Source organism: Syngnathus floridae, chromosome 2 (genome assembly GCF_059516105.1).
Source record: "Syngnathus floridae isolate MCC-2025c chromosome 2, RoL_Sflo_1.0, whole genome shotgun sequence".
Classification (NCBI taxonomy): domain Eukaryota; kingdom Metazoa; phylum Chordata; class Actinopteri; order Syngnathiformes; family Syngnathidae; genus Syngnathus; species Syngnathus floridae.
In genome coordinates, this window is record NC_142414.1 from 20,045,990 (window position 1) to 20,073,958 (window position 27,969).

Sequence of the window (27,969 nt, forward strand, 5' to 3'; positions counted from 1 at the left end):
TGAAGCCTTTTGGGATCTCTTAAAACCTCTCGATCCTGTACAATCATGTCGGAATCCGTCGGATTTGATTGCAGCGACACGTTCGTTTCTTCAGTATACATTTTCACATTTTCCTCAGTTGGCAACAATTGCTATGAAAACACAGTTCACGATAAGAAAATAAGAAATAAAATAAATAATAATAATAAAATAAATTTGCTGGGTGGCAAAAGTTAGAATAAATTTGTGTATCCACCTGAAGCAATCCATACAATAGAAGCCATGGCCTCCTGTACAAAATATCAGCTTTGTGTTAAACTGTGACTAAATGGAAATAAGATCATCATTTTAATATTTCAAAATTTGTTTGATATATTTGATAATTTAACCAGAGAGAGTGAGTGTGAGAGAGCTTTCGTGACAGTGGCTTGATTATTATAATCGTGTCTGGACAAGATTAAAACAGCAAATAAATTTCAATTTATTCAAGACAATAGCATAGAGTTAAGGAATAATAGAAGTCAAATTTTCATAGCATAAATAACAACAATAATAATAATAATTAATAGAAACTGCATTTCTTCTGCTACTATGCAGCAGCACTAATCAACACAAGTGACACGAATATTTTATGATCATATAATTACTACTTCAAGGCAATACATTAATGTACATGTCGCCAAGCTGTATCAATAAATTCCATTCATAAACATTTTCAATGTATCCTTTAAAATAACATTCACATGGCACAATACAGAAACCATTAATGAGACAGTACACATTACAAGCAGTATGCAGTATATATGCAGACCAATGAAAGCGTTTCAACCAATTTATTAAGACGTTAGTTCATTCCATCTCAAATGTAACTTAGCGCTAATTGTTTACTTGTTCAAACCCACCTGTATGTTGTTTTAGAAGTGAAACATTTGCTCTATTCAATTGTTTTTAAGGCGCCATAAGCAATCTAAAATCTGTTTTCTTTCTCTTGTGGCTTGTAAAATATATTTAGAAGAGTTCTGAGCTTACCGGTGCTTAAAAGTAAACACCTCAAGCCATTTGGCATAAGAATATCCCAGCAGAATGCATCAAGTCAGTGTGACAAGTAGGATGTTAGAGAGATGTTTAAAAAAATCTCACTCAAAACGTTCTTTGTCCCTTAGTCCTTTAAGGCATGCTTGCATGAGTCTGTTATGTTAACTTGTTATCTGTCCTGGGTGTCCACAACATTTTTTTATTTAGATAGGACAGTACCAGTTTGATGAACACTAAAGATATAGACATATATACAAACATCCCAGTGTAAAACCAGTCGGAATTAGCCGGAGTTGTCCACAACATTTTTTTATTTAGACAGGACAGTACCAGTTTGATGAACACTAAAGATATAGACATATATACAAACATCCCAGTGTAAAACCAGTCGGAATTAGCCGGAGCAAAATTTCATTCGTTGTCCTCGTGACATAGAACATTGCACTCATTTGCTTAACATCACAGAAAAAATAATAGTGATCACGTAATGTATCAACATCCCTCTCCTCCTCATTGTTCTTTATAGATAAAACTGACGAGGATTAACTGTGGATCTTTCAAGTCCACCTCTGCTACAAAATGGGCCCATTGTGAACTTTTATACTGAGTAGTAGTCAGCTACATCGTCATATAACACAAGGGCCCACGCTGTTGGCTCACAGATAGCTGTCATCGCTGGCCACGTAGGAGAAGCCGTAAAAGGCGTTGTTGGCACTCGTGCTGGCGTTGAATTCCGGCGTCCGACTCAGCGAATTAGGAACCATTTCTCTTGTGAACTCTGGGTCGATATGCTGAGTGTCGGCAGGGCCCCTCTAAACGTGGGAAGGGACATTGCCATACACGAGGTAGGAGAGTTAGTTGCTCATCAGGAATAAGACAATGTACTGTAATGTAGACTCCTTCTGATATGTAACCTGGCCACTAGGCGGCAGTGTATTGCCTACATGTGTAAAAAGTTCCTTTTAAACTTACAGTAATGATCTGACACTCACCACATTCGGGTTGAACGGAGGAGTGACTCTCTTGTGGTAAATATCGTCCCAGTTGATTGATGCAAAAAAGGTGTGGTTCTTGATTTCTAACTGTACAGCACAACACATAAATGCATCATGAAACATACTCAAAATACCAAATCAACTCGATTTGGAATTTGGAATCGCTTTCTAAGTCTTGGGGTCTCTGTTTTTTCCCCTTCTAATTTAAAAACACGTACAAAATCGGCGATGGCCCCAAAGCGTCTGTGCTGGTCCTTCTGCAGGAGACCCTCCAGCAGGGAGCACACAGCCTCAGACTTCCCTGGTGGGAGCAGCAAAGGCTTATGGAGAATGCCTTCATACATTTTTCCAACGTCACGGCTGTAGAAAGGAGGCTACCATGAAAGAAAACAGGCATGTGTTATTACCTCCACAAATACCCACACACACGCACAGACACACACGCCTCACAGACACTTACCAGACTGTAAATCATCTCATAAAGCACAGCTCCAAGACACCACCAGTCAACAGTCCTGTCATAAGGTTCCTTCCGAAGAACCTCTGGTGCTAAGTACTTTGGTGGCAAAAATGCAAATTCAGACAAGAAAAGAGGCAATTCTAAAATACTTTGCAAAATCATCAATCATGGGCAACTCTTCATGATTAATTCGAAAGACATCAATCAAAACTGTTAATTGTTGTAGGAGCTCAACGATCCAGTTTGTTGTATGAAGTTCCAATATAAAAAAACAAATTGAATCTGATCCAGATCACACATTTGGCACTAATTTGAATGTGAATTTTACATGAAAAATCAAATAGATCAGGTTCAAACACTGATACCTCTGTAAACAATGTTTTATCAGGCTCTTGCTATGTTTTCATTTCTAATTCTGGATCTGGATAACTCTTATGATCTCTGTATCTTTGGTTATCTGGATTTTTTGGGACATGCAGTATATATCCTTTCAACTTACTTCTGGTGTTCCACAGAAAGTTGTGGTGGTTCCGTCTGGCTCTACACCTTCTTTGCACAAACCAAAATCAGTCAGCACCACATGGCCCTGCACAACGAAAAACATGCAGGAGGGTGTGTACATACATTATGTAACGTTCATAGACAGAAGACAAAATTGTGGCAAAATTCACCTGAGAATCTAAGAGGATATTCTCTGGCTTCAGATCCCTGCGATGAGCACACACACAGACGATTACGGATGGACGGATGAGTTGGCTAGACAGATAGGTAGGCTGACCTGTAGACAATATTGAGGGAGTGAAGGTAGCCGATAGCGCTGGCCACCTCCGCAGCGTAGAACCTCGCTCTAGGTTCGGAAAAACATCTCTCACGCTGCAGATGAAAGAAGAGCTGCACAAAGAAAGAGCAAGGGCATAAGAAGGCGCGACCCAGCCTGTGACTCAAAGCTTGTTATGATGGCTTGCGTCATACCTCTCCACCATTCACGTAGTCGAGGACAAAGTAGAGCTTTTCTGAGGTCTGGAAGGAGTAATGGAGCCGAACCAGGAAGGGGTGTTTCAGGCTTTTGAGCAGCACGTTTCGTTCCGCCATAATGTTTTTTTGCTGCAGACCATGGAGATCAAAACTGGTCAGCGTGACAATAAATCCATTTTTAGATGTATTGACCACCGCATGAGCACACCAAATTCCAACTGCAGAAATATCACTGTATTTTAAAGCAAAATAGGGAAGCTCACTGACTTATCATTGTACCGGAACACGTGCAAATGTTTAACCTTTTTAAATTTGAACTCAGAATTGTATTATTTTGCTACATTTCAATCATGGCTGAGTGACTGTGATAAGGACACCAAAATCACACAACTGGATCAGATCAGATTTGGCATGAATACAATAAGTGTTAGGATTGGGATCAGATCCAAATTGAATTGAATCTTTGTTTTCTAAAACTGAATTTCTCAAGTAGTGATTTGCATGTGTGTGCCTCTTACTTTTGTGCGAGTCATAAATAGCGTCCTTTGAACCACACCTATTGCACATTAGATAAGATTGATGTTGTTTCCAAATGTTGATGACAACACTGGAAGTTGCTCTGCATCATTAGTGTTGAGCTACGTGCATCTTTTTTTCGCTCTAATTCTTTCTGAGATGCAGTACACCATTACATCCACCGGATGTTTTTTGTGTGAATGTGGGAAAACGTCCCTTTTTATGCCTAAATTATTCACCCAAGGGTACGGTATGGCAATATGGTCACCCCTGGCATAGAAGACGCTCACCTCTTTTTTCTTCAAGATGACTTTCTTCTGCAGCACTTTGACAGCATAGAATTGGTTGGTGGCTTTGAGCTTGGCTAGCACGACCTGCATTGCAAGGTTTGTGTGTTAATTTTTTTTTTGTTTAGTAAACACTTGACAGCGACATGTGGACGCGCTGCGGCCAGGACGAGGCCACAGAAGCCCTCACATGTCTGTGTGAACTGTGGAAACATATGACACAGACAAAATTGAATCACGTTTGGCCAGAAGGAAGGCACTAAACAAAGCGCGTTACTCTTGCTGACAAGTGTAAATAGAGTACAGTTTACATCCTCAGATGATTTTGGTTGGGTGGGGAACATAACCAGTCAAACTCGCCTAAGGACAATTTAGTATCGTCGATAAAGCAGTATGTGGGAGCAAATGTCACAAGTTTGAAAATCCAAACTGTAAAATGGCCAACAGGCAAACCACCTTGTACACTGTACACTGTGCTGCATATTGTAATTAAAAAACAAAACAAAAAAACACTCAGCCTCCGGAAAAATTGTGACTGCATTTAGATGTGTAGTTTACTGTCAATGTAGTCTTGCTGGAGGCACCAAGCTCTTGGTTTACGTTTCCAGAAAAGGAAAAAAAAAAAGAAAATAGACATCCCGCTTGAGGAATCATTTAAGGATATGTTTGTTGTCTTTAAACAATTGTCTGGTAACATTTCATATTACTTTGCCATCGGTGACTGACGACCTTAAGTGACTCCACAGTTAATGATTCATGAAACCTTTGTGTATGCACTTGTCAACTTCAACTTTCCTTCGCTCTTATGTCATATTTGGGTAATTTACAACAACGTGACCACTGATAGCATTCATCTACAGTACTTGACTGTTTATGAATCATTGCAGGTTTTGCAGTCATTATTAACAGAGACATGACTCCGAAAGCAATTGCCTTGGTAAACTTAAAGTTGTTGGAACATTTGTCACACAGTGGCCAGTGACAAAAGGCAATGATAAGAATGAAAATACTGTAATTGAATGCAAAAGAAGAAAGTTCTGCGCTTCTGCTTTCAAATCCCAGCTCTGGTAGTTCTGCATGGAGTTAAGTTTAATGTTGGGACCACATTGTAAGTCGTCACACATGATCAATGACAAAAGGTTATAATAATGAAGATACTTATCCATGGAAAAAATATTCACATTATTATAAATGTGATGGTCAAATTGTGAAAAGTTACTGAATGATAAAAAACATACAGAAAGAAATATCATTGAATGTCCAAGTAGCTAATTGAATGGTCTCCAGAGGGTAAAATGGGTTCATTTCAACATGAGGTGAATAAGTAATTGTATTACCTTTCCAAAGGTCCCTTTGCCAATGACAGCCAGGAAGTCAAAGTCGGTAGGCTTGGCACTGCAACAAGACAGAGAGTTATTTATTAAAGGCTTTATAATGTTCAGTGCACAGCAACACACACTCCTTAAAAAAACTGTGCAGTAATACTGGATGACAAATAAAATCAAGATTGTACTGTACAACAGTTTGTGTTATCGTGTAGCTAGAATGCTAGCTTATGCTATTGATGAAGCTCATGTGAAGGTGTTGTGTATATGTTGAACATTTGAATTATTTGCTTGAACACAATTGTTTATGTAACATGGGCTCATGATTGCGTACATGCTGGAAACAGGATGTTGATGTTTTATGATGCTCTCTGAAGTGGTTTGCCCCCATCTTATGGCAGCCACACACAATTACAAACTTATTTTAAGGAAGGGCATCAATTTGCGGATTTTCACTTCCTTATCAACAGTGCTATATTTACACATTATCATCGCACTGCTTCCACAAACAAGTTGTCAACAGAGTTTCTTTAGGAAAAAGAATCTATGTTGACAGCTTCGTGATTTAGTTGCTATATTTAGTGACTTGGCCAACCGCTCTAAAAAAACTATTTGGCAATAAAAGCAACTAGTAAAACTCGCTGAGAAGAAAACAACATGAGCGGAATCATTGTGTTCCATATAAGAATAGAGAATCCCAGAAATCACAGTCAATCACACTGAATATTTCCAAAGAAACTGATGCTTGGTTTTAATCATTTCAGTCTTATTAAATTATTTTACAATGATTTTATGTTTTCATATTTTGTTTCACTTTCTCTAATGCTTTAAATATTTATGTAAAGCATTTTGAATTGTAAAGTATTTTGAATTATCTAGCACAAATAAACTTGCCATGCTGACAATTTAGAGGAGAAGGATCACATGGTTTGTAGGGGTGAAGCTACTTACTGAGGGTCTGCTGAAGGACCCAGGTTGACTTCATCATGAGGAGAAGAGGATGGCGACCGCAGCTAAGAAAATAAATGCAAGAAATAGAAGGAAAAAAGCCTTAACTCAAACTTAATGCAAAGCATAGCCACCACAATCTTAGTAAAGATATACAACTGTGATTCTGTTTAATTTTATTTCAGTTTCTTAATGAATTCATCAATTTAGTGAACCATGGTCCTGAGAGAACTAATTAGTCTCTAGGTCTCCAGGTTCTATCCGTTGTCAGAGGAAGTAACCTCAACACTGTTGTTTGTCCTAAATAGGATTTTAATATGATCTAATATGCTTTATTTGATTCGAGCGGCCCTTTGGAACTTAAATTCAGAAGATAAAGAACTTGGAATTCAATCGCTACTTCGAGGAGGATGTCAGTACCAAAGTAAAACAGATTCATATTCCAATTGTATACTTTTTCTCTGCTTCATTGAATAATTATTTACGTTCTCCTTTAAATCATTTAGTATGTGAAATGGCTGGATCGGGCATAAAACGAAAGACTAGCTAGTAGCTAGTTTTTGACAGACACAAGGAGTACAACTCAAACTCACATTAGAGTGGGCCATGGCTCTTATCCATTCCACTCCCGGTGGGAACCCAGCGTCCGTTTGATAGACCTGGAAAGATGACGAGAGATGCTTACTTTATATTTTAGCTCTAATCCAGTGATTACCAATCACTGGACCAGGGCTGTGAGAGTTCATCCCGTGTCATTATCCAGTTTTACATAATGTCATGTGTCTTCACCAGTGACATAAAGTGACATGCAGAATTCCTTGACACTAGTAGTTAACAAAAACCTGTGTATCCATGCGAGTCATACCACAGAATAGAATTTGAGAGTAAAGTATGATGAGACCGTCACAATTTCGTGACACTTTCTTTTTGTGAAATTTTTGTTTATTGGTAGGTCGTGAGACTGAAACACACTTTTGCTGTGTGTGTTGTTCATTAACCAATTTAATGCTGAGTGCAGTGATGCAGATGCGAGTCCGTCGAGTTTGTGAGGTACAAGATGCTGGGCCAACAGAGACAAACTGAAGGGCATATGTGATACAGTGTGTGTGTGTGTGTGTGTGTGTGTGTGTTTACATGCTAAATACTGTATTGGGTCATTCTCTAAGCTGTCACAACATACAGGAACACACACGTTTGCATGCCCACATGGACAAAATTGTTCGTCACATATTCCTATCGTAAAAGTGGCCTTGGAAAAACTAAACTTGTAATCATGGTGGCTGAAACTGTTCAAGGTAGAATGTTTTAAAATTGTTGACTCTCCAAACTTTTCAAGATTTACTGAAGTTCAAATGTCACTGCAAAAGTTTTAGTTTAGTTCACTCAAATGTTTTGTTTTAACTATGAATGAAGATAAAACATCTTGTGCTTTAGGCATACATTACAACGCAATACAAAAATCGACTTTACTCTCACATTTGTATTAAAATAATGTACAGTAAAAACCAAGTGTCCTATAAGCATTACTGATAAAAATACAAGCGCGCAAGCGCTATTGATTCACCATTCAAAATCAAAGGTCAGTAAACACGTGAATAACAATGCAGCAGTAAAATGACATTTCAAAGCATGTACGTAAATTCGGTCAGCACTGAGCAGTATGTGTAAGGTGTGCGGCGTGCTCACCTGTGAGTGCAGGTAGGCAACCTCGACGTGAAGGCGCTAAGCAAAAAATGTGCAGCAGCTGCTGCTTGCCCACAACTGACTGATCTCAAGCCAGTCGTACACCTCAAGAGAGTGAATGATTGGCGGAAAGTTATTCAACATTGGGCGGGGTGACTTGTGTGTGTCCAATTTCAAGGAGGCGTTCCAGTTGTTTTGGTTTTACTGTAGTGACAGTATTTTCAGAAGTACAGCATACAGGATGTTTTTTTTTCGTGTGTACTGCAATGACTACAATGCGGCCCGCGATAAAAATGAGTTTCACACCCCTGGTCTAAATGATTACCAGGCAATTGACAGGTGTATAGAAAAGAATTTTACTGTCCGACCTTCTTTCTTCTGTAGGGCTATGCAAAATAATGAATTCTTGCGTTAGGGTTATTTATATTATGAGAAAACTTCACACTATCAATGGTCACCCAGCCTCACAAATGTTCAATTTAAGAGGTTCTCCTGTTTACTGCATGCTTACTCATGGCAGCTAAGGCTAATGTTGCGAGACGAGAAGCACCGCATCCATGTGTTGATAACAATATGGTCAATAGGGGGATACGCCATAAGCAAAGTAGTACGTTTATAGTCAATAGTGCGACACGCAGAGTGCATGCCAACCCATTATGTGGCCATGCGTAATTGTGAGCCCTCCAAAAGAAGTAAAAAGTGATCAAGTTTGGACATTTATTTGAATGACATTTGTTATTCAACATCATTTGAGCACACGCACACATACCAGAGAAAGACAAAGCCAAGAGCCCTTAAGACATTCCAGTGAAATAACACACAAAATCCTATCATGACAATGACACAAGTGTAAACCTGTCAAAGAACACACAAATGTAAACTTGTTCATAGTTATTTAAAACACTCTTATATCCCATTTGGGGTTCACAGTTGTGCTCCAATGGCAATGCATCCACAAATAAAATTTGTTGCATAAAAACAATGCAGTTAAAGTTATAACATTTAGATTCAGAATTATTACTGAGCTCCTATACTGTTTTTTTTGTGGTAACTCAAAAGTGTACACATTTGAGGCACAAAACACCGAAAAGAAGGCAAATAGTAAAGAAATCCTGAAAAATACATCAGTCACAAACTTTCAGAGCTCAGAGACTGATTTTTTTTTTCAATTATAATACAATTATAATATATATATATTTTATTATTATTATTGCACAGAAAAGAAGCTTCATAGAGCTTCAACGGCCGGCCTAGTATACTGCATTGTCGTTTACTCACGGACCACACGCTTCATTTTTACACTACATTGAAACTGCTCCATGTTATTTTCATTTCAATTTTAACAAATCATATTTACTTACCATGTTGTGACAATTTGGGTCGCATCAATATTCTCTTTACCAATACCTCATTTAGGCTGTAACAGTAATCAAGAGAAATGTTAACAACACATAAGTCACTGGTTCTAAAAATGGGGTACGGGGTTTGCTTTTTGGAAAAATAGTTGCTACAGCAGTCCTAAAAATCGGTAGATATGTCGAGCAAACTGCTAAGATGGCAACACCGATTGTGCTTTTGTGAATGGGGCTGAATAAGTAAATAGTTGTGCGATTTAGAAATCCAAGTTCTCTCCAGCTGATCTGTGGATTTCATGTCGCAATAAAAAAATTGGAAAAAGAGGTTTCCTTCAATGAAATTCCCACAACGGCCAAATATTTAGCTGAAGAGGTGTTTTTTGACGAATGGGACTCTTTCAGCTGGAAATGAGACTGAAATTATTTATTCAATATGCAGAGTCCTCTCCTCATGTACTTAAAGTGATAAATGAATACATTATTTTGAGGAAATTTAATGAGTTTTTACTGCAGAACTTTACCCACAAGACAATGTCTGTTGTCCTGGTTTACTCAATGATATGCAATTGTCCTTGATTTTTTTTTCTTTTTAACGGTAGACGGCACAAAAATGTTGCTATTTATGTACATCTATTTGTTCCCGCTTGTATTACTGTATGTGTTGGGGCAAGGTCACTATTTGTGCATTTCATTTGCTGAATCTAGGACTGTGAATGAAATGCTAAACAGTGACTTATCAGCCATGTTAAATGTACGTGAAGGTAAATGGCAATCTCTGATGGTTTGTGCTAAGCACTGTTGCTACTCAAGTATGGGGGGACTCAATTGCCTCATTGAAATATTTTTGATCCTGCTGTTGGATAAAAAAGTGTTGATATTTCATTCGCAAATGCAATTTGTTACAGTATTTTGTCACTTCTTTGAGTCATTTCCACCCATTAAATCACCAATACGACCGATCAGAACATGAACTCGTTTTTTGGGGAAAGTTAAGAAGAATGATGCAATTCTTCCTCAGCCAAAACGTTATGATGCTCCCTCACTCACCCTGGTATCCATATTGTGTCTGACACTCTCATCCTAAAATGTCCTTTGAGTCTACTTGTACACCTGATGGTCACAGGACACAAAACACACAAAAAGGGCTCAGGCAAGGGGTCTTTGCCTTGCACAATGATTTTGGCACGTGATGACTGCACGATAATCCCCATCCTAACCCCAAGGGGTGAACTGAGTCATTTGAGAGCCTCGTCCGTGCTCTTGAACATAAGGATGGCATTGGAAATCTTGAGGGCGGGGCCGAGTTTGACGCTCATGATCTTCACAATGTCGGCCTGAGTCAGTAGTAAGAAGGCCTCGCCGTCAATCATCTGCCATGGGACGGGGTTGAGGTTGGGATGGTGTCGTACACAAACAACGGCGTCGTACACAAACAAGTCGTCAACATAATTAAGAATTGACGTTTAACTACCAGTAAGCAGGAGAGTATTTTAAATGCAATTCTCAAAATCAGCATTTTAGACAGGCCAATTCAGTGCAACTTTGATTTACTACCGAACTATATTAATCATCATTTTGATCTCATGATACCAGTGCTGTTTTTATGAACAATGATGAAACTATTTAGGTGAAGCCTCTTTTTTCATGATGACAACGTGAAGTGACGAGCAATACGTGGCTCTTTGATGACGAGACTTCATGACGAAATTTGGCTGATGAGATTAGGCCAAGACTAAAATGTGAACCTGTCACATGTTCAAAATGGGCATCATACCTCTTCTTTAAAGAGACGGGCCTGATCCTCACATCCAATTAAATTGTGCACAAAGTTGAAGACCTGTAGTAGAAGACACACAAAAGATCACAGTAATTAGTACTTGAAATATTCAAAGTAGTGGTCAAGACAAGAAATGATCATCTTACCTCCTCCACGGTCCAAGCCGCCACCTGACTGGCAGGAATGCCCAGGACGCCAGGTAGAAGTTTACAGTGTTGCTCCCAGCACAGGGACAGAGTGCGGTCTGACTGACCGCTCAGAGCCGACACAAACAATGATGGATAGACACATTCGGATGAAATGTCTGATGACCAAAACATAAATCACAATACGTATGTACTTTCATTATATGCTCCATATACTTCATCATTTCACAAATGCACAACACTTACTACAGTAAACACTTGTTGTATATTGCAGAATTGCAATTTAGCTGACTGTGATATATTACATTTATTACATGTGACATGTGAATTCACATTTCATGTATATTTGTTTAACTAGGTCTGGAATTAAGAAATGATTTCCCATTTTATGTTAATGCTTCTATTACTACTCCTACTACTCCTACTACGCCCTTAAAAATGCTAGGCTATAAACAACCCAATTTGGATTAAAAGTTGGACCGACCCAGAAAGGTGGGTCAAATACCCAACTTCCAGGGTCAGTCCAATTTCTAACCCAACAGTTTAAAGGGTCTAGATAATAATGATAATAACAACAATAATAATAATAAATGTATTTTACCTGCACTTCATTTCACTGAAGGCCACAGGTTATCGGATTCAAAGAACAAAAACTATGAAATTAAAACATTAAAAATAAAATACAGCATAGTGTAGAAGAAAATGCAAGAACCAAAACAATACAAAAAACAAATAAATAAAACAGTACATCCAATTATAATGAATAGCATTGTTATGAAATAAAGTATCTGAAATCTGGGAGTAAAGCTTTGCTATATAAACTAACTTACTCTGATAGTCTCTCTGCTGGTTCTTCCTATATTTGGGTGGACGTCCAATCCTGTGTGGAAAAGAAAAAAACGTCAAGAGAAAAAAAAAAGGAAAAGATCACGCAAACTCAGACTCATGCACCTTTACCTGCCACGATAATGTGTCTTCTTGGTTCTCTGGCCAAAAAAGAGACTCCTCTTACTCTCAGAGTCTGACAGATCCACCTTAAGCCTGCCTTGGTTGCGCTCAGCTAACGGGCAACCCGAAACACAGTGATGCGCTGTGAAGCGACCGGTCACGTGACCTGAACCGTCACAACCTGGAGTTGGACACTTCCTGTTTCAAAGGATGTTGTCTGATTAGTGAAATGCTTTTGACATACGGTCCCATTATGAATACCTTAAAACAAATCCAGATAGTGTACTCACCTGTTGTGAAAGTTGTACTTGTTGGTTCTGGTGTGGCTGATGGGTTTACAGGGAACAGAAGGAGGGAAAGTGGACTCGGCCAGAGTGGGAGGCTCCCTTGGACCTAAGTGAATAGATATGATAATAAAGACATACAAAATGAGACAGGAGAACTTGATTGACTTTTTTTAAAAAATGTCTATTTGTACCATTTTTGGTCTTGTCATTCCACAATTGCATGTTGCTATCACTTAAACCATTAGGGAATATTTGCATCATATCTTGGGATTGCCGTGATAGGCTGTGATGTATAAAACAACCAGCATTATAGTGTAGTCGCTTAACCTATTTCTTCCAACATTCACAATTACCGTGTATCTGCTGTGTTTTGGCGTCCTGTGGTGGGGGTTTAAGCGGGTGACCTGTGGCCTCGCACCAGCCTGCTGGGTGGATGTCAGGGTGATCAGAGTCCATCCACTCGTCATAGATGTGACTCCATCCATCATAGTGGATCTGAGGGAAGAACAACCATGGTGGGCTACTCACACAAAGCTCACAAACGCACCAACCACATACCTTGATACGGTGAGTCTCGACTTCCTCCACCGTTGCCACTCTGATGAGACCAGGACTCCTCTTGTCCACAGTCTCCAGTTTCATCTGAGGCTGGAAGTTGTGGGCCGGGCGCTGCATGTATACAGGAACATAGCACTCTTGACCATTTGTTTCACTCTGACAGTAGATTTGACTACATCAGGACATGAAAAAAAACCTCCAACGATCTAACTTTTCTACCAGATCAACAGTAGATGTACACATGTGGACAAAATTGTTGGTACTAATCCGTTCATGAAAAAATTAAAACAAAACACAGCAATCACAGAAATAACTTGACTCTGACAGAAGTAAAAGTAATTGTAAATACACAACTTCTGTACTAGAATATGCTACTTTTTCCCCATGCTTAGGTTCTAAAGTTTATTTATGTAGCGGGGTAGGTGAAAGAAATGATCAGTAATCAATGCAATCTTGAAAGTGCATTTTGAGGGATTTCTTACTGAATTTTTCGTATTCTTGTTACTCACCATTTTAAATGAGTCAGCTGCAACTGCCTTAGAACAAGTCTCACGTAAGTAGTGGGACCAGGAAAACGCTCCCTGGTCGGGATAATCTGGAGCAAAAAAAAAAAAAAGCATTCCCATTGATATCACAAGTGTGTGTGAGTCTACTTTAAATACACACCTCACTAGATAAGTAAAAATGTGCTATTTAATATATAGTAAGTGTATGCTGACAAGCATATTGTTTGTACACTACATTGCATGCCATGTTAACTGTTTTCAGAAAACAACACACAACAAATACATTGGAATATGAGGAAAGGTATGACCAACGTAACAAGAAAATTATATTTACAGGTAAAAAAACGTAAGAAGAGAATTAATGTTCTCACCTTGGGGTGGTGTTAAGGGCAGATTTCTCTCCTGGCACCAACCAATAGGATGAATGTATGGACTGGTGGCATCACACCTGCATATTTGACACCCCAGTTAAAAACCAGTTTGACAAAACCCTCAGTGAAAATCTAATCTGGTTTCGGGTCACAAAATAATGTAAATCATCAATGTAATACAGAGTTTTAGTCAAGAGTACTTTTACAGTTTACGTGACTTTTATTTGCCTTGGACGAGTTTTGCACATCTTTGCATGGTCTTGTTAACATCTTCAGTTTAAGTGATGCCTTGCACCAGTATCATTGACCATCTTGAGCAATAGAAAAAAACAGCAATGGAAATTGTGGACTTAAGCACAGATCTGGATTTTTTAGGCTCACCAGTAGTCGTATGTGTCGTCCCAATTGTCAAAGTGCACCAGGAAGCGGTCGTCCACCACATCGGTGATGGTTGCTACGCAGATGAGGGAGGGGTTCATGCGATCAACTGCCTCAAGTTTCATCCCTATCTCGAAGTCACACTTGGTGTTAATCTATTAAACGGCAGGCAAAAAAAGAATATTACCAATGTGTAGAAGAAATGAAAATTTTTTAAATGTGGGTTCCAATAATTAGACTTCTGGAGACAAATACATAAAGCCACATAAAGATGAGACTAAAAAAACACTTTCATTTGGACGACATAGCTACAGTACGTAAAACAGTAATTTAAACACGAATTATGTTCAAAAATTCAAATTATAACCTCAGACAGATTATTTTATTGTAGCCTTCATTGTTTGGGAGTACAACATTCATGTTAGTAAGTTTCCCTACTTCAGTCAAATATGCAATACTGCCCTCTTTAAGTTGTGTAATTCTCCTTTTTTCCTGACAGGGGGAGTTTTGTTTTTGTGCTAACTTTGTCGGGTACTGGAACAACAATTAGGTACAACCCCGAAGCAAACAACCTTGAAACAATAGGAATGTAAGCAATATTTCGTTTGACACTCTCTGCCAAAAAGATGAATACACACTCAAACAATACAGTGAAAAAAGTACTGGCATTGCGGCTGTAAGCACGACAATGACCACATCAATCTGATTGGAACTTAATTACGAGGCAGGGAAGGGTTAAAAGCCAACCCATACATTTATTAAGTGATCCCATAAATTTCTTAAGTGATGAAAAGGTGTGTCCTGACACTTTTTTGTGTATTATGTAAATCAATAATATTCATGTAAACATATTTTCATGTAATCATTTTTTGAATGAATTACCCTTCCTGGACTGGCAAACAGCTCTTTGGGGGCCACTTGTGCTTTTGTCATTCTTAGGTAGTTGGTCCATGTAAACTCTTCTTCTTTACAACCTGGGGAGTGGTGATGACATCTACTGTATGTCATCAACGGAATAATACTGTGGAAGTGTTGTCTAAATAAAAGCCCAATAAGCAGGCTGTTATAATTGTCGACATTTCATTAGTCTCTTTGGATGAGGGTAGAGTGTCGTCACTGCTGACCTTTAGGTGTGTGCAGTTTGTGTCCTGTGCTCTCGCACCAGCCTGCAGGGTGCACATCCGGCGAGTTGGCATTCACCCAAAAGTCGTGGCAGTCAGAGTAGCCGTCAAAATGGAGACGGAGTCGGTAGCCACACACCTGCATGATGACAACAGTCAAAAAGCCCTACTGCCAGCAAGCGCTATACGGTGCACTTTGCAAGGCTTTCATCATGCACTCGACTGAAACTGACACCACAACGTCGGCCATGAAGATACAAATACACAGTGCGTATTACCTCGGCCACAGTAAGGACAAAATACATAGACGGGTGCTGTGGATCGATGCCCTCCAGCTTCATCCCCTGTTTGAAGCCGTTCTTTACTGCAGGCGCTCTCTGAGTCTGGACAAGAACAAAATGTTTTTTAGAGATTGAAATACAAAGTAAATTTATTAGTCACTTGTTCATTTACTGCAAGTGCTCTCCAAGTCTGGACAAGAACAAAATGCTTGTTAGAAATGGAATTACAAAGTAACTTTATTGGTTACGTGTGCATTTATTTGGAAGAGCAGATGGCAGCAACTGTGACATACTGGGACCCAATCCAGATCCTTTTTCCTGTTCACTCATGTTCATTGGGCTCAATTACAATAAATCCAGAAGTACAGTGTGTTCGGATGAGCCTTTTCCAAACTAACAGCAATTATACAGTCAAAGCAGTTTTCCCGTACTTTGAGTCAGGACCGGATATTGGTCCCAGCACAATTCTTAGCGGTTCGCTGACAGAATACTAGTTTGTGTTGTGAGTTTTTTACAATTAGTTAACAGTATGTCACAGTGTCATAGGTTTACAATATGTCATTATTGTACATAACTGAATATTATGGCAGCAATTTGAACCACATTTTTTATTAAACACTAACAATTAAAAGTATTGGGTTTTTTTTCTTTAATGGAAATTAAAAATACACTACAGATGCGAATATATGTGAAAAGCTACCTCTTGGAAAAGCTTGTCGGGTGCAGCGATAGTTTTGGTTTCCTCTAAATACTGGGTCCACGTCCAGGGTTCCGTCTTCATGTCTCCCCCTTCAAACCAAAGTGGCCAAATTACGCAATGATCATTGCAGCAGTAAGCCTTGTGACTTCACTGGGAGCTTTGAAGCCGTCTTTTTCTACTTTTAGCACAAAATGATGTCAGTGGAAGACAGTTGTCTAAATATGGTCGTCTACTCAGTACTCTGGGTGCAGTCAGCCTCAGACGTTGATGAGCCCTGTGCTGATCTCACTGATCTAACCTCAAATTCCACGCACCGTATTTTAGCCATTAAGAATTATTCTACTAATTATTAATGCTAATTATTAACATTCCAAACATGTTAAGTGGGATTTCACTTTAGATAATTTAGCAACATTTATCAGCTTTATAATTACTAATTCACTTTGGAAACTATAAAAACAGAATCCACGCAGAAGGGCCTGAGCTGGGATTCAAACCCATAAACTCTTGACTGTGAGGCACACACGCTAACTATGTCACCGTACTGCCTGATTGCTGAACAGTTGATGTAAACTAATAAACATAATCTTAATGGAAAAGGCAAAGTGGTTGTAAACTTGTAAACAAAAAGCATAAAAAGGTCATCGATCCCATCACCTCTGATGTATCTGCCATCTGCTTTTAGATCTTCCATTTTGTCCTCCTACAAAAAAAAAATAATTGTTATGCTGTTCCAACATTATTTTCTACAAGTGATAAATAGGACAAGTTAAGGTTAAATATGCAGGTAAGAGTCAGCAATGGAAGAGAAGCAATGGGCCCCTTCTTTTGAAGTTCTCTTTATATATGACTATATATATATATATATATATATATATATATATATACATATATATACACACACATACACACACACACACACACACACACACAAAGGTTAATAAGGTTAAAGAGTCTTTGGCAGTCAGTGCCATACCCATGCCGACTTAATCCAATAACATGACAAATCCAATATATAGTATTGTACTGTATTCCAACACGTTACATATGAGTAATGGGTAAAATATAAATCCCACCATGCCCTCCATGTCAGAGTCTTCATCAGAGGGCCCCAGACATTCCTTTCTCTTCCTCTTCCTCATCGGCTTCAGATGATCAACATTTAAAGAGGAGACTCTTGCACCAGCGGGGACCTTCTCCACTCCAACACTCCTCCTGGGGAGCACAGTTGGCTTCCAAATGCATGCGCCTCCCAAAAGTGATTGAGTGACAGAATAGGAGGTGCATCAACGTACTTATCTACCATAGGCTCTCTGCGTAGTTCTTCTTTGTAAATCTTCTGAGCTTTGGGATCATGGTTCTGCTGGCCCAGTCCCATTTGGACCTCCGGTTTCACCTGAAGTAAGCTCTCTGGCTCCACACCTGCACTGCTCACTGTGACCACAGGAGGCGACATATCTGTGAAACAACACAAATGAACAAGGTCCATGATATATTTTTTTTAGAATATGGAAGTGGTACACAACTCTGTTCTGGCTGTTCAGAACAATATGCCTTGAGGACAATAAGAGAACATCATTAAAAAAAGTAACATTAAACATACATGGAAGACTAAGTTTAATTGTTTTTAACTCATTGGCATCCCAGTTAAGGTGTGTTCTTTAGTTTCTAATGTGTGCGCGTGTGTGTGTGATTATGACCTTTAATCCAATCTTCTGTTCAACCATTACTTCTTGCAAAATTTCTCTAAATCACCCAGCAGTCTATCCCCTGCACTCTCCTCTTCATCTCACCCCACAGAATTTCACTGGGGGTGAGTTCTTGGGACTGGGATGCCCATGGGAGGAGGTTGATTCTGTGTCTAGGGAAGCACGTCTACAACTTACAGGTTGAGAGCATGTTTCTCCATGCAATAAAAATTGAATTTATCTTAAGGCTTTAATTTTGTCTTAAATATGGGTGGCAATGATTCCGGAGGGCTCTGTATGCAAGTACACCTAGTGAAATGACTGGTGAGGTGAGTGTTGTTTCTAGCACACTGTCAGAGTCACATTGGAGCCATCATCTCTGTCAAAGTCAATAGAGCACGTGTGGATATAATGACAGGTTGCCACATATAGATCAGAGCCACAAAACACACACAACACAAACTGTTGTGTCATTATGGTGAAGTACAAATGAAAAGAAAGTATTCATTAATTCTGTACACAGTAAATGATACCTTGATTGCACTACATGCAGAAAATCATGTAATGCAGTCGAGCCTGTTGGATGTATTCATTCTTTTGCTTCTATGCCAAATCAGACACTGATCAAACTGGATGATGAAGACATCCCTTACTGCAAATAATTCTAGAGTGACCACTCCTTGTGCACATTTATTTCTTTGTGATCATAATTCATACTTCATATAGAGCACTGATTCGGTTATAAAGTTGGATTCTAAGCAATTCTATTCCTCTATCGTGCTACTAAATTCTGGACGATAGTTAAAAACATGTGTAACACATTTCATTATGAACAAATGGTGCATTTGTCTTAATTTCAAGTTATCCAACAATTGCAAAAACCACAATTGTCTGGCTTACCTGGCTTGTCCAGTGGAGAGCCCTCTGCGTTGATCAGTCTACCAGAAGTCCCTGCTGCAGGTTCATTGGTGGTGCTGGGGGTCCCTGGTGTGATCAGTGTACTTAAGGCTCCTACATCGCTGACACAGAACTAAACCACAGAAACAGATGCACACACATTGTTTTTTTTTTTCTTTTAGCTACTTATACAGTTATTCGTTGTGTAGTTAATAGCCGTGTTTACTAATGCGATGTCAGGCTTTTGACAGCTTTAATACACCCGTTGTGTTATTGAAAATTGTTGTTCACTAGCATTTTAATAATGTTTGACTTAAACGAGATTACAGGCAAACCAAATGAAATCGCACATAAATATACAACGAAGTCAAATTAAATACGTTTTAACAGAAAATAACTTATTGGGCTCCCTGTACACCTTGAGGTTACTCCCAGGAAGGATGGCCATCCCTTCCTTCCACTCCAGGACGTGAACGATGCTACAAGCTCCTGCCACTTGTGCTGTCAAAGCGGGCTTGACTGTCTCAGTTGCCATGCCTGCTTTACTCGGGTCTGCCACTGCCATGGTTGGTGCCAGCTCCACTTTTTGATGGCCCGGAGCTGGAGAGTACAAACGGTGACCGTTTTGTAATAAGGGCAAATAGACTGACCAGTTCAAGAAGATGAAAAAAAATAAAAATTCTATGATTCAAATGTGAATTTGCTGTTGAATATATATATATATATATATATATATATATATATATATATATATATATATATATATATATATATATATATATACGTATATATAAATTATTAAAACAATTTTTGGAAAATGTTCTTTGCTTTTGTGTCTGTCTTGTTCATGCTGACTTTCTTTATCCATTCCTTTACAGTGCGGTGCATCGGAGCCCTGAAGCCCATGTTGCTAAGGAAACAATAATGTGAGCAAGTGGCATTAAACAATTTTTGGATTGCAAATATTGGCACAAAGTCTGCCTAACAACAAGTAGCCACTTCAGGAGATGGTTTCATACGCTTCGAGTCTTCAAAGTGTTTTATTTATCCTGTGAACACATGCTATTCGACGTCAGTAGCTCGGCTCTGTTTGTAAATCTAAAAATGTCACTGATAATAGCACGTTTCTAGATTTGGTTTTGCCAGCTCTACTTAAAAAAAAAAAGAAAGTCAAGTACAGTCAAAAGATAACTGTGATATGACATTCAACAACACTTCAGAGCGACTGCACGTTTGGCTTTGTGTTTACATGTAGTCCAGATTAGGTTGTACGATTCCAATGTCATCACCTGGTAGGAGCAAAGCAGTGGTGGTGTGCATCTGAGGCCGAGGCTTCTTGGCCACGCTATCTACCCCGCAGAGAAGGATGGGATCGCCTGGCGAAGGTGCGGGCAAGGCTGGCGGGGTCACGGGGGCACAGTCGGGCTCTTTGGGCGGACACTCCATGTTGACTTTGGCACTCATAGTAGTGGCCCTGTGCTTTTATTTGGAGTGCTGCAACACAATGAGAACTCGTATCATTATGATTACCTTCCTTTTCCGAATCAGCAAGAGACGGTTCTACTAGCATATAAAGCACGTGATGTCCACGTTGATGTACGTTTAAGTTAGCAAACATTATAAAGCATTACTGTACTAGTCTGCAAGGTTGCACATGATACCTCACAGATTCGATACAAGGAATCCAGCAAAACCTCTGCCTTTACTAAATATAATAATGCTCACATTGGATGGAACTACAGCTTTGACCTTCACCCCTCCTTAACCAAATTCATTAGACCCTCTTAAGTCAGGCAACTTTGAATTTTTCATTAAAAAATAAGCTAGAAGAGCTTTCGTGAGGGGGAGAAAAAAAAGGTTGGACAAATTGGAGGTTGATCAGCATCCATATCGGATTATCTTGGACCTTTGAGGAACCACTTTACTGAAAATGAGCTTAATGATTGAAGATGACTATTAACACGATAGATTAATACCTCTCTCTAAAGTCAAGGTTTATAAACCAAAAAAATAAATGGGAATTTTGGGGTTGTTTTGGAAAACCTTGAAATAAATGTTAATGTTCGGTTTGGACTGACACTGTAACCAGTGCAACAAATTTTCACCACTGTTATGTTTATTATTGTGGTTTGAAGGCTATTCTTAAATTAAGAGCTTTGATACTGTTGACCTCAAGTGTAACCAAGGAATGTCACTGTCTCAGGAAAAAAAACTAAATTGAGCAGACACCCCCTAAATGGGTTTTCTTCAACCGTTCATATGTAAAGTGATTACAGTATTTACTTACGAATGTTATTTTGTACAATGAGGAACACGATGACTTTAAAACAGCCATTCAATAAAACAGACTATTACGCCTAAATGTATTAATGTAACAAGATGACAAATCTTCATTTAAAATGGCGGAGGTTGTGAAAAGCTTAAGGCTAAAAAAAAAAAAAAAAGGAAAGAAAAAAACAATACCGAACATCTAAAAACGACTTTTAGTAAAATGAACGCCGACACGTATTCCGGTTACATTGACTAAAAATATAAATATTTTTTAACCTTGTAATAATATCTAGCGTTTGGGTCTATAATAGAAACAAAGACGTTTGTACTATTTTCAACTAATTAAATCAATTACGACAATTAAACCGGTGCCATTTTCTTAATATTATGCTAAAAGCTTGGCGGCTGATGGTGCCCTTATTAAAGCTAAAACGTCTCAGCGCTTAAGAAAAAGAGGAACAAGGAAGGCACTTACATTACATCAATTGTTATCACGACGGCACCTCACTTGCACGCAGACCATCACTAAAATTGAGCTGATTCGCGGCTGTGGCAATTTTAGAAGTGAAAATTTGGGCTTACCAGCTCTGCTCTCCTGCGGCCCCCGGGCTCACACTACGCATGCGCGGGCGCATTAGGCAAGCAGTCGACACTTCAACGGAACCACAGCGCTTTGTGACGGTCCAAACTAGATTCATTAGTGCTTATGAAGTAGTCTAAACGCAGCATCCGCCTTTTAATTTCTTACCAAGCTTTATTGGCGAAGGCGTGCTTATAATATATCATTACTAGAATGTGGGTCCTGTCGACACATAACGAAAAGCTTCACAAACCAACGCGTTAGTTTAAGATCTTTAATGGACATAGAAAACAAAAAAAAGTTGAGATGCCAGCATAAAGAAAAAATGCACCAAAAAAAAAAAAAAAAAAAATCATTGGTACAAGTCCACAAGTAGACATTCCAAACTCTGCTGTATTACAGTTCAAAGATAACATTGTTAAACATTCCAAACAATCATTCCTCTTAACACAATTCTATCCGGAAAATGAAAAATAAAGACATCACAAATATTTTTGCGATGTCAAACCTAAATCCTGTAATTCTGACTAGAGACAACGGTTACTGTACAAGGGGTGTTCCGATCAGGATTTTAAACTGCCAATTCTGATACCTATCTATGACTGAGATTAGCCCACACTTCAATCACATGCATTAGCTGCTCATTAAAGGAGGGACTGCTACACTGCACAAAAGCTGGTCTCTAATCTCCAAGTACGAGCTGTGAGGTGAACGTTGCTGATTGGCAAAGAAAGGCATTGATAGACATGTCGGGCACATACTTTACAAAAATCGGCCAATTGATCGGAGCACCGCTGTACATAGCCTGTCAACAGTCCATTGAAGCTTGAATGAAACCCAACCACCCATTTTCATGAATACATGTTTTGAAGAGAAGACCAAAGCATGTTACAACCGGGAAAAAGTGGGGAGGAAGATAATCAAAATTAAGTAAGTTATAACTTACTTAATTTAACTTAGTTTGCACATCTATTAGGAAGCCAGCTGGATGTGTAGGACCCAGCAAAAGATGCAATGAATCTGACTGAAACTAGAACAGAAACAATTATTTAAAGACCGATGTGAATGATCTGTTAAATAGCAACCAGAAAGTCAACACTGCTTGCTATGTACAGCAAAGGACTGGCACTCGATGTGAATTCTGTACTAATCCTGAGAAGCTGATCTAGACCGCGAACGAGATCTTGAGCGGGAGGCTGAACGCCTCTCTCTGGATGGGGAATTGCGATCATTCTCACGCGGTGAAGGCGAGCGGGATGCGGATTTGGCCTCTCGTTCATCGTTGCCATTCTCTACAGGAGAGGCAGAGCGACTGCGGGACTTCTCGTCAGCTTTCTCCTTGGACGGGGAACGGGAATCTCGCTCAGACTTCACCTTGGAACGACTCTTTGAGCGGGATTTAGATTTTTGCTTGGGGGATCGGGATGGGGATTTGGACCGCGAACGGGACTTGCGGTTGCGAGAGCGCGACTTGCTCTCGCCAGACTTGGAGCGAGACTTCCTTGCTCTCTTGTGGCTGCGCGAACCAGACCTGCATGGAGCGAAACCGAAAGCGGCTTAAGTTAACCGAATTTCTCCACAGCCACTACTGCTCTAATCATCTTTAGTCATAAAATATATGTTTCAAACTGAAACCCACTTCAGTTTTAAAAATTTAGATTATGATGGATTTGTGGCAAAACATTTATTAAAGTTACGGGCACCTTCAGGTCACAGTCGTGTGTGTGCTAGTGGCGCACCAAACCTCAGCAAATCTTGAGCAGTTAGATTTAAGTTTTGTACTATGCTTTCTCTTTGGGGTTTTGTGAAATCTGACTTGACCGGGCAAACGTGTCAAGTAATAAAATATATATATATATTAAGGTGGAAGTCAATTCAAAATGTTCTTTACAGTAAATTCTATGCAGTCCCGTGATTCTATGCATGGCATTCTAATTAATATTGTGTTTGTGGAATATGAATTACACAGCAAATATCCCTCTTATTCAACTCAGAGGGGTGGCCATTTTGTCAATTCATTATTATCAATACTATCCAGAATCCCATGTTTTAACTGGCGAAGCCAAACACATTAAACAGAGAGAACATTGAATTTTTTTACCTAACTAAGCCTTTAACAGCAACCTTTTTAAAATACTTGACTTGCACTTTGAATGTCTTTACAGTTTCTTATTTATAGTTATGATGTTTTTTAACACTTAAAAGATTGTATTGAGGATTTTTTTCCCATGTCCATTATTTGCCATGGTTATCTTGTTTTTCTGGAAATTCCAACCAGGGGTTAAAAAAATAAATAATAAACAAACAAAAACCACAAGTTTCACAGAACTGACAATGACTTTTCTCACCGAGATTTGGATCTGGAGCGACTTCTAGAGCTTCTGCTCCTACGGCTCCTGCTGCGGGAACGGCGGCGGCTACGAGATCTGTCAAAGGCAATATATGCAGACTAATGTATTAATAATTGGGATACACCAAAAACAATAGTCTAAATCGGTAAGAAACAGTCCGACCTGGAACGGCTGCCAGAGTAGGACCTTGGCCTGCGGGGCCTGTCCGGCACCAGACGAATCTTTCTGCCATTGATGTCCGTCCCATCCAATTTGTCGATAGCCCGCTTCATGTCTGAATGGCTACGGAACTCGATCACTCCCTCATTGGCACGCTCCTTGTGGGCGTCAGCGTAAGTGACCTCACCTGCCTGACGCATGAAATCCTGGAGAGGACTGGAGAGTGAGGCCAGCAGCACTGACAAACAGTAGGAAACAAAGTTGTACCTTGAGGTCCTGCCAACTGCAGCGGCTGGACAAGTTTTCCACAATCAGACGGTATTCGGTACGAACGGGGGGTCCGTACTTGTCCCTTCCTGTGCGGCTTCGGCTGCTGTAACTGCTACCTTGAAAAACAATAGCATGTGGACAAATTTAGAAACACCGCGGTCGGTGGCTTCACATATTCCACTGGTCAAGGTTGTGACAGAGCTTTGCCTAGTATGAGGACAACTTAAGTGTGCATTTAATAAAAGGCTGGCACCATAATCTAATCACGAGGCTTCAGAGCCACTGCGCGAGCTTTACAAAGTTTGGATCTTTGTGTATTTGGTGGTTGAGTTCTGCTGCAAAGAACACCACTGCAGCTTTCCACAACAATACAAAGCCTTTTTCTTACTCCGATTTATGGCATTTTGGCTTAGTGGCATAAAAGAAAAAGGACAGTGATGTTCTTTCAATACCTCCAAACCCTGTAACACAGACACACAGGATGCATCCATATGGGACGTTCTTGTCATTATCAAATTGGAAGGTAAGAACGAGGCTAGGTGACAAAAGTTTACTTTTCCACCTTACTCACAACTATTAAACGATTGCAAGTTGATTACTAGAGCCGCTCCGCGTGTGTTTGCTGTCAACATAGAAACCAATGGCAATCCTCACCATCACCCCGGGTCTATTGGCAAAAGGCTGATGTCATCATGGCTTCCGGTTAGGTCAGCCAAGGATCAAGGGGGGGGCAAAGGTCACACACACATTGTAAAGGTGAAAGCCAAGGCCAAACGGGACAGGCAGTCATCTTAGCCAGTCATCTTTAGCCTCAATGGACTCTCAGCCACAGCCCGCAACTGGACTCTTTCAAATTGAAACATCAAGGACTTTGTTAATGTTGAATATAAAAGTAGATATAAATTTTAAAAATGAAATGCACATCACATGAAAATAAATATTTGTCTACTACAGATGAGTCAATTAAAAATTACCCTGGTGTGGATTCAATGACTGATTGTGAGGTACACAAATCCACACACACTAAACTACAGTGGTCATAATTAAGTCTTTTTTGGTCAATTCCTCTCCTGGGGCCACAATGGTTGTTGCTATAATCTACTCCAAAGTCCCTGCTCTCTGGTTCGCTGTCTGGTATGTCTCACAAATTGTTGTCCCTCCCAAACAAATGACACAAAACAAGTGTAACAGAGTGTGATAAAGAGTGAGGTGAACTTGACAGGGAGGTGCAACAACTCACAAGTTCTATTATTTAAGCTCAGAAGCAAAAACTGTAAATAAAAATCAATTGCTCATATGGCTGCGCACCACATGACAACAAATGAGATGAACACTTAATGAAAACAATAGTTCTGCATGGACATGGAATACAGTGGAAACTCAAAAATCCAACATCCCAAATGTCCGATGTGATGTCTCAGTGATGCTGGTGTGGTCACTTTGTGTTTGTCAATGTACTCGCACCACAACAAAACGAGAATCACCATGAGCCCAGCAAAATTTGGTGTGGAATGGTACAGAAACTTTAATCAAACACAACTTTGTGTTAAACATTTTTGACACTTACTTAAAATATCTAGACTCTTTTCTAGCACTTTAGAAATATTTTTATATTTTACTGTGCGTAATACAGATTTGATCATGCAATCTATTTTATAGCTAAGACATTTCCGGGGAGAGAAATACCACCATGACTGAACCCAACTCTTTATTCATAAAGGTACTGAATAAATTACTATAATTCATATTATACTTTATATTACTACCATGAACGCGTTATGTGCTTGAGGGGAACAAACGATTTGGATGGCTAGTGTAATTAACTACTCATAACACGGAAATGACAAAAGAAGCATTTGATCACATACATTTACAGAAATAAAACATTCTGATGAAAAACTCATTTGTCTCATCCCCTTGCATGTGCAAACTTAAAGGCAAGCTGGCGAGAGGATTTTTGTCTCCCTCTGGTCTTAAGGGGTCTGGACCGATGCATTGAAAAAATAATTTTAGAAATATATTTTAAATTATTTAGAACAATGTTTGGCAGGGATCATCTCGGGCTCGAGCAGACCTGACTCACCGGATTAACTGCTTTGAGGTTCCACTGTAACAATCAAATGCTTTTTATTTTAATATTAATATTCAATGGTCATACTGTACGGCAATCTAACTGTGAAATATATAATTCTCATTGGATTACATTAGCAAACATGCACATATGTTCCCCAAAAAGAAACCGCTTAAAGCAGAATGTTACCAAAGAGGCCTTCTGTAAAGTCAACGTTAGCAAGAACCAGAAATCAACCGACAAATTCTGTGTGCAGTCCACATCCACACCTCCCTTCGAGGTGAAGTGGTTCACAGGGTATTGTTGTAACGGACTGAACTTACTGCGGCCATCACCCCAGGAGCCCCCACCGTAGCTGTCCCGGTCACGCCGAGGCCCGCGGGCATGCTCGACGATCACCCTCTCGCCGCACAGATCTTTTCCGTTCAGCTCGTACACGGCGTCGTCGGCATCCCGGTTGTCCTCAAACTCCACGAAACCGTATCTGTTGAGCAGGGGTGGATATTCGTGACGACATCAAATCAGAACAAGCTTTCACTCTGTTCGTGCGCTAAGCTAGCGTTAGCATCGTAGCGAACTCCATACGCCATATTGGCCATGCGGCGTTTAACTAAAAACGTCACACATAAAGTTACAAAAACTCAACTACCGTGTTCAAGACTATAAGTGGGTGTCGCAAGAATCACACTCCTGAATATATAAGTGTATGTAAAATATGTAAATGCTGTCAAACGCGTGCGTAAATCGAAAGCTGGTAGTTGAAGGAAAAAAAAAAAAAAAAGCGCGCCTCAGACATTTTGGTTGACGTTGAAAAAGCGAGGCCCACAGCAAGAAACTCACCCGTTTTTTAAATCCACTTCCAAGAGCTTGCCAAAGCTGCCAAAAAACCGCTGCACGTCCTTTTCGCGGACATGGTAGCCAAGTCGTCCAATGTAAACGCGAGGCATGTTGAATCAGTCAAACCTAATCGCGAACTCTTTTTTTTCTGCTGCTTGTTGGCTTCGCTGAGAGAAAAAAGAAATGGCCGACAGAAAAAGTGTGGTCGATTACG

At 39.6% G+C, this 27,969-nt stretch overlaps 3 protein-coding genes across 5 annotated transcripts; all 3 read right to left on the minus strand.

Moving 5' to 3' along the window:
* Positions 1–1,307: 1,307 nt before the first annotated feature.
* sgk2a (serum/glucocorticoid regulated kinase 2a) lies at positions 1,308–8,771 on the minus strand. Its single transcript, XM_088360466.1, has 13 exons — positions 8,207–8,771; positions 7,114–7,179; positions 6,524–6,585; positions 5,585–5,642; positions 4,251–4,334; positions 3,442–3,573; positions 3,248–3,360; positions 3,141–3,177; positions 2,969–3,055; positions 2,470–2,565; positions 2,228–2,383; positions 2,007–2,096; positions 1,308–1,826 (listed from the first exon to the last, which is right to left on the minus strand). The coding sequence occupies exons 2-13, from the start codon at positions 7,126–7,128 to the stop codon at positions 1,671–1,673; spliced, it is 1,086 nt and encodes a 361-aa protein (XP_088216592.1). The 5' UTR covers positions 7,129–7,179; positions 8,207–8,771; the 3' UTR covers positions 1,308–1,670.
* An 804-nt stretch (positions 8,772–9,575) lies between these two features.
* l3mbtl1 (L3MBTL histone methyl-lysine binding protein 1) lies at positions 9,576–22,209 on the minus strand. 3 transcript variants are annotated; one of them, XM_088360441.1, is made up of 22 exons: positions 22,070–22,209; positions 20,506–20,710; positions 19,635–19,816; positions 19,220–19,349; positions 17,927–18,089; positions 17,708–17,846; positions 17,289–17,334; positions 16,632–16,720; positions 15,929–16,033; positions 15,654–15,789; positions 15,412–15,503; positions 14,533–14,684; positions 14,152–14,228; positions 13,784–13,869; positions 13,275–13,385; positions 13,070–13,211; positions 12,720–12,822; positions 12,439–12,627; positions 12,312–12,361; positions 11,482–11,639; positions 11,333–11,395; positions 9,576–10,928 (listed from the first exon to the last, which is right to left on the minus strand). In XM_088360441.1, exons 2-22 carry the CDS (start codon positions 20,678–20,680, stop codon positions 10,794–10,796), a joined length of 2,523 nt encoding a protein of 840 aa, XP_088216567.1. In that variant the 5' UTR covers positions 20,681–20,710; positions 22,070–22,209; the 3' UTR covers positions 9,576–10,793. The 3 variants fall into 3 exon arrangements, with proteins under 3 accessions (XP_088216567.1, XP_088216575.1, XP_088216583.1); XM_088360449.1 differs by having other exon boundaries at positions 21,963–22,086; XM_088360457.1 differs by lacking the exons at positions 9,576–10,928; positions 11,333–11,395; positions 22,070–22,209 and adding an exon at positions 12,083–12,134 and having other exon boundaries at positions 11,502–11,639; positions 20,506–20,695.
* Positions 22,210–22,327: 118 nt separating this feature from the next.
* Positions 22,328–27,949, minus strand: LOC148402493 (serine/arginine-rich splicing factor 6-like). Its single transcript, XM_088360478.1, has 6 exons — positions 27,759–27,949; positions 27,242–27,402; positions 24,845–24,963; positions 24,581–24,783; positions 24,416–24,493; positions 22,328–23,598 (listed from the first exon to the last, which is right to left on the minus strand). The coding sequence occupies exons 1-6, from the start codon at positions 27,863–27,865 to the stop codon at positions 23,214–23,216; spliced, it is 1,053 nt and encodes a 350-aa protein (XP_088216604.1). The 5' UTR covers positions 27,866–27,949; the 3' UTR covers positions 22,328–23,213.
* Positions 27,950–27,969: the final 20 nt, after the last annotated feature.

Bases quoted from the DNA above. Each gene is read 5' to 3' on its own strand.
- sgk2a (XM_088360466.1), bottom strand. The intron at 3,361-3,441 runs GTATGACGCAAG...TTCTTTGTGCAG, and splicing joins ACTACGTGAATGGTGGAGAG to CTCTTCTTTCATCTGCAGCG. The intron at 2,384-2,469 runs GTAAGTGTCTGT...CTTTCATGGTAG, and splicing joins ATGAGATGATTTACAGTCTG to CCTCCTTTCTACAGCCGTGA.
- l3mbtl1 (XM_088360441.1), bottom strand. From the start codon at position 20,680: ATGAGTGCCAAAGTCAACATGGAGTGTCCGCCCAAAGAGCCCGACTGT. The intron at 17,335-17,707 runs GTGGGATTTATA...TTTTTTTTGTAG, and splicing joins ACTCTGACATGGAGGGCATG to GAGGACAAAATGGAAGATCT. The intron at 11,396-11,481 runs GTAAGATGATCA...CTTCTACTACAG, and splicing joins CGGCTTGGACCGTGGAGGAG to GTCTTCAACTTTGTGCACAA.
- LOC148402493 (XM_088360478.1), bottom strand. From the start codon at position 27,865: ATGCCTCGCGTTTACATTGGACGACTTGGCTACCATGTCCGCGAAAAG. The intron at 24,964-27,241 runs GTAAGTTCAGTC...TTGTTTTTCAAG, and splicing joins CTCCTGGGGTGATGGCCGCA to GTAGCAGTTACAGCAGCCGA. The intron at 23,599-24,415 runs GTGAGAAAAGTC...CGCTCCATGCAG, and splicing joins CGCTCCAGATCCAAATCTCG to GTCTGGTTCGCGCAGCCACA.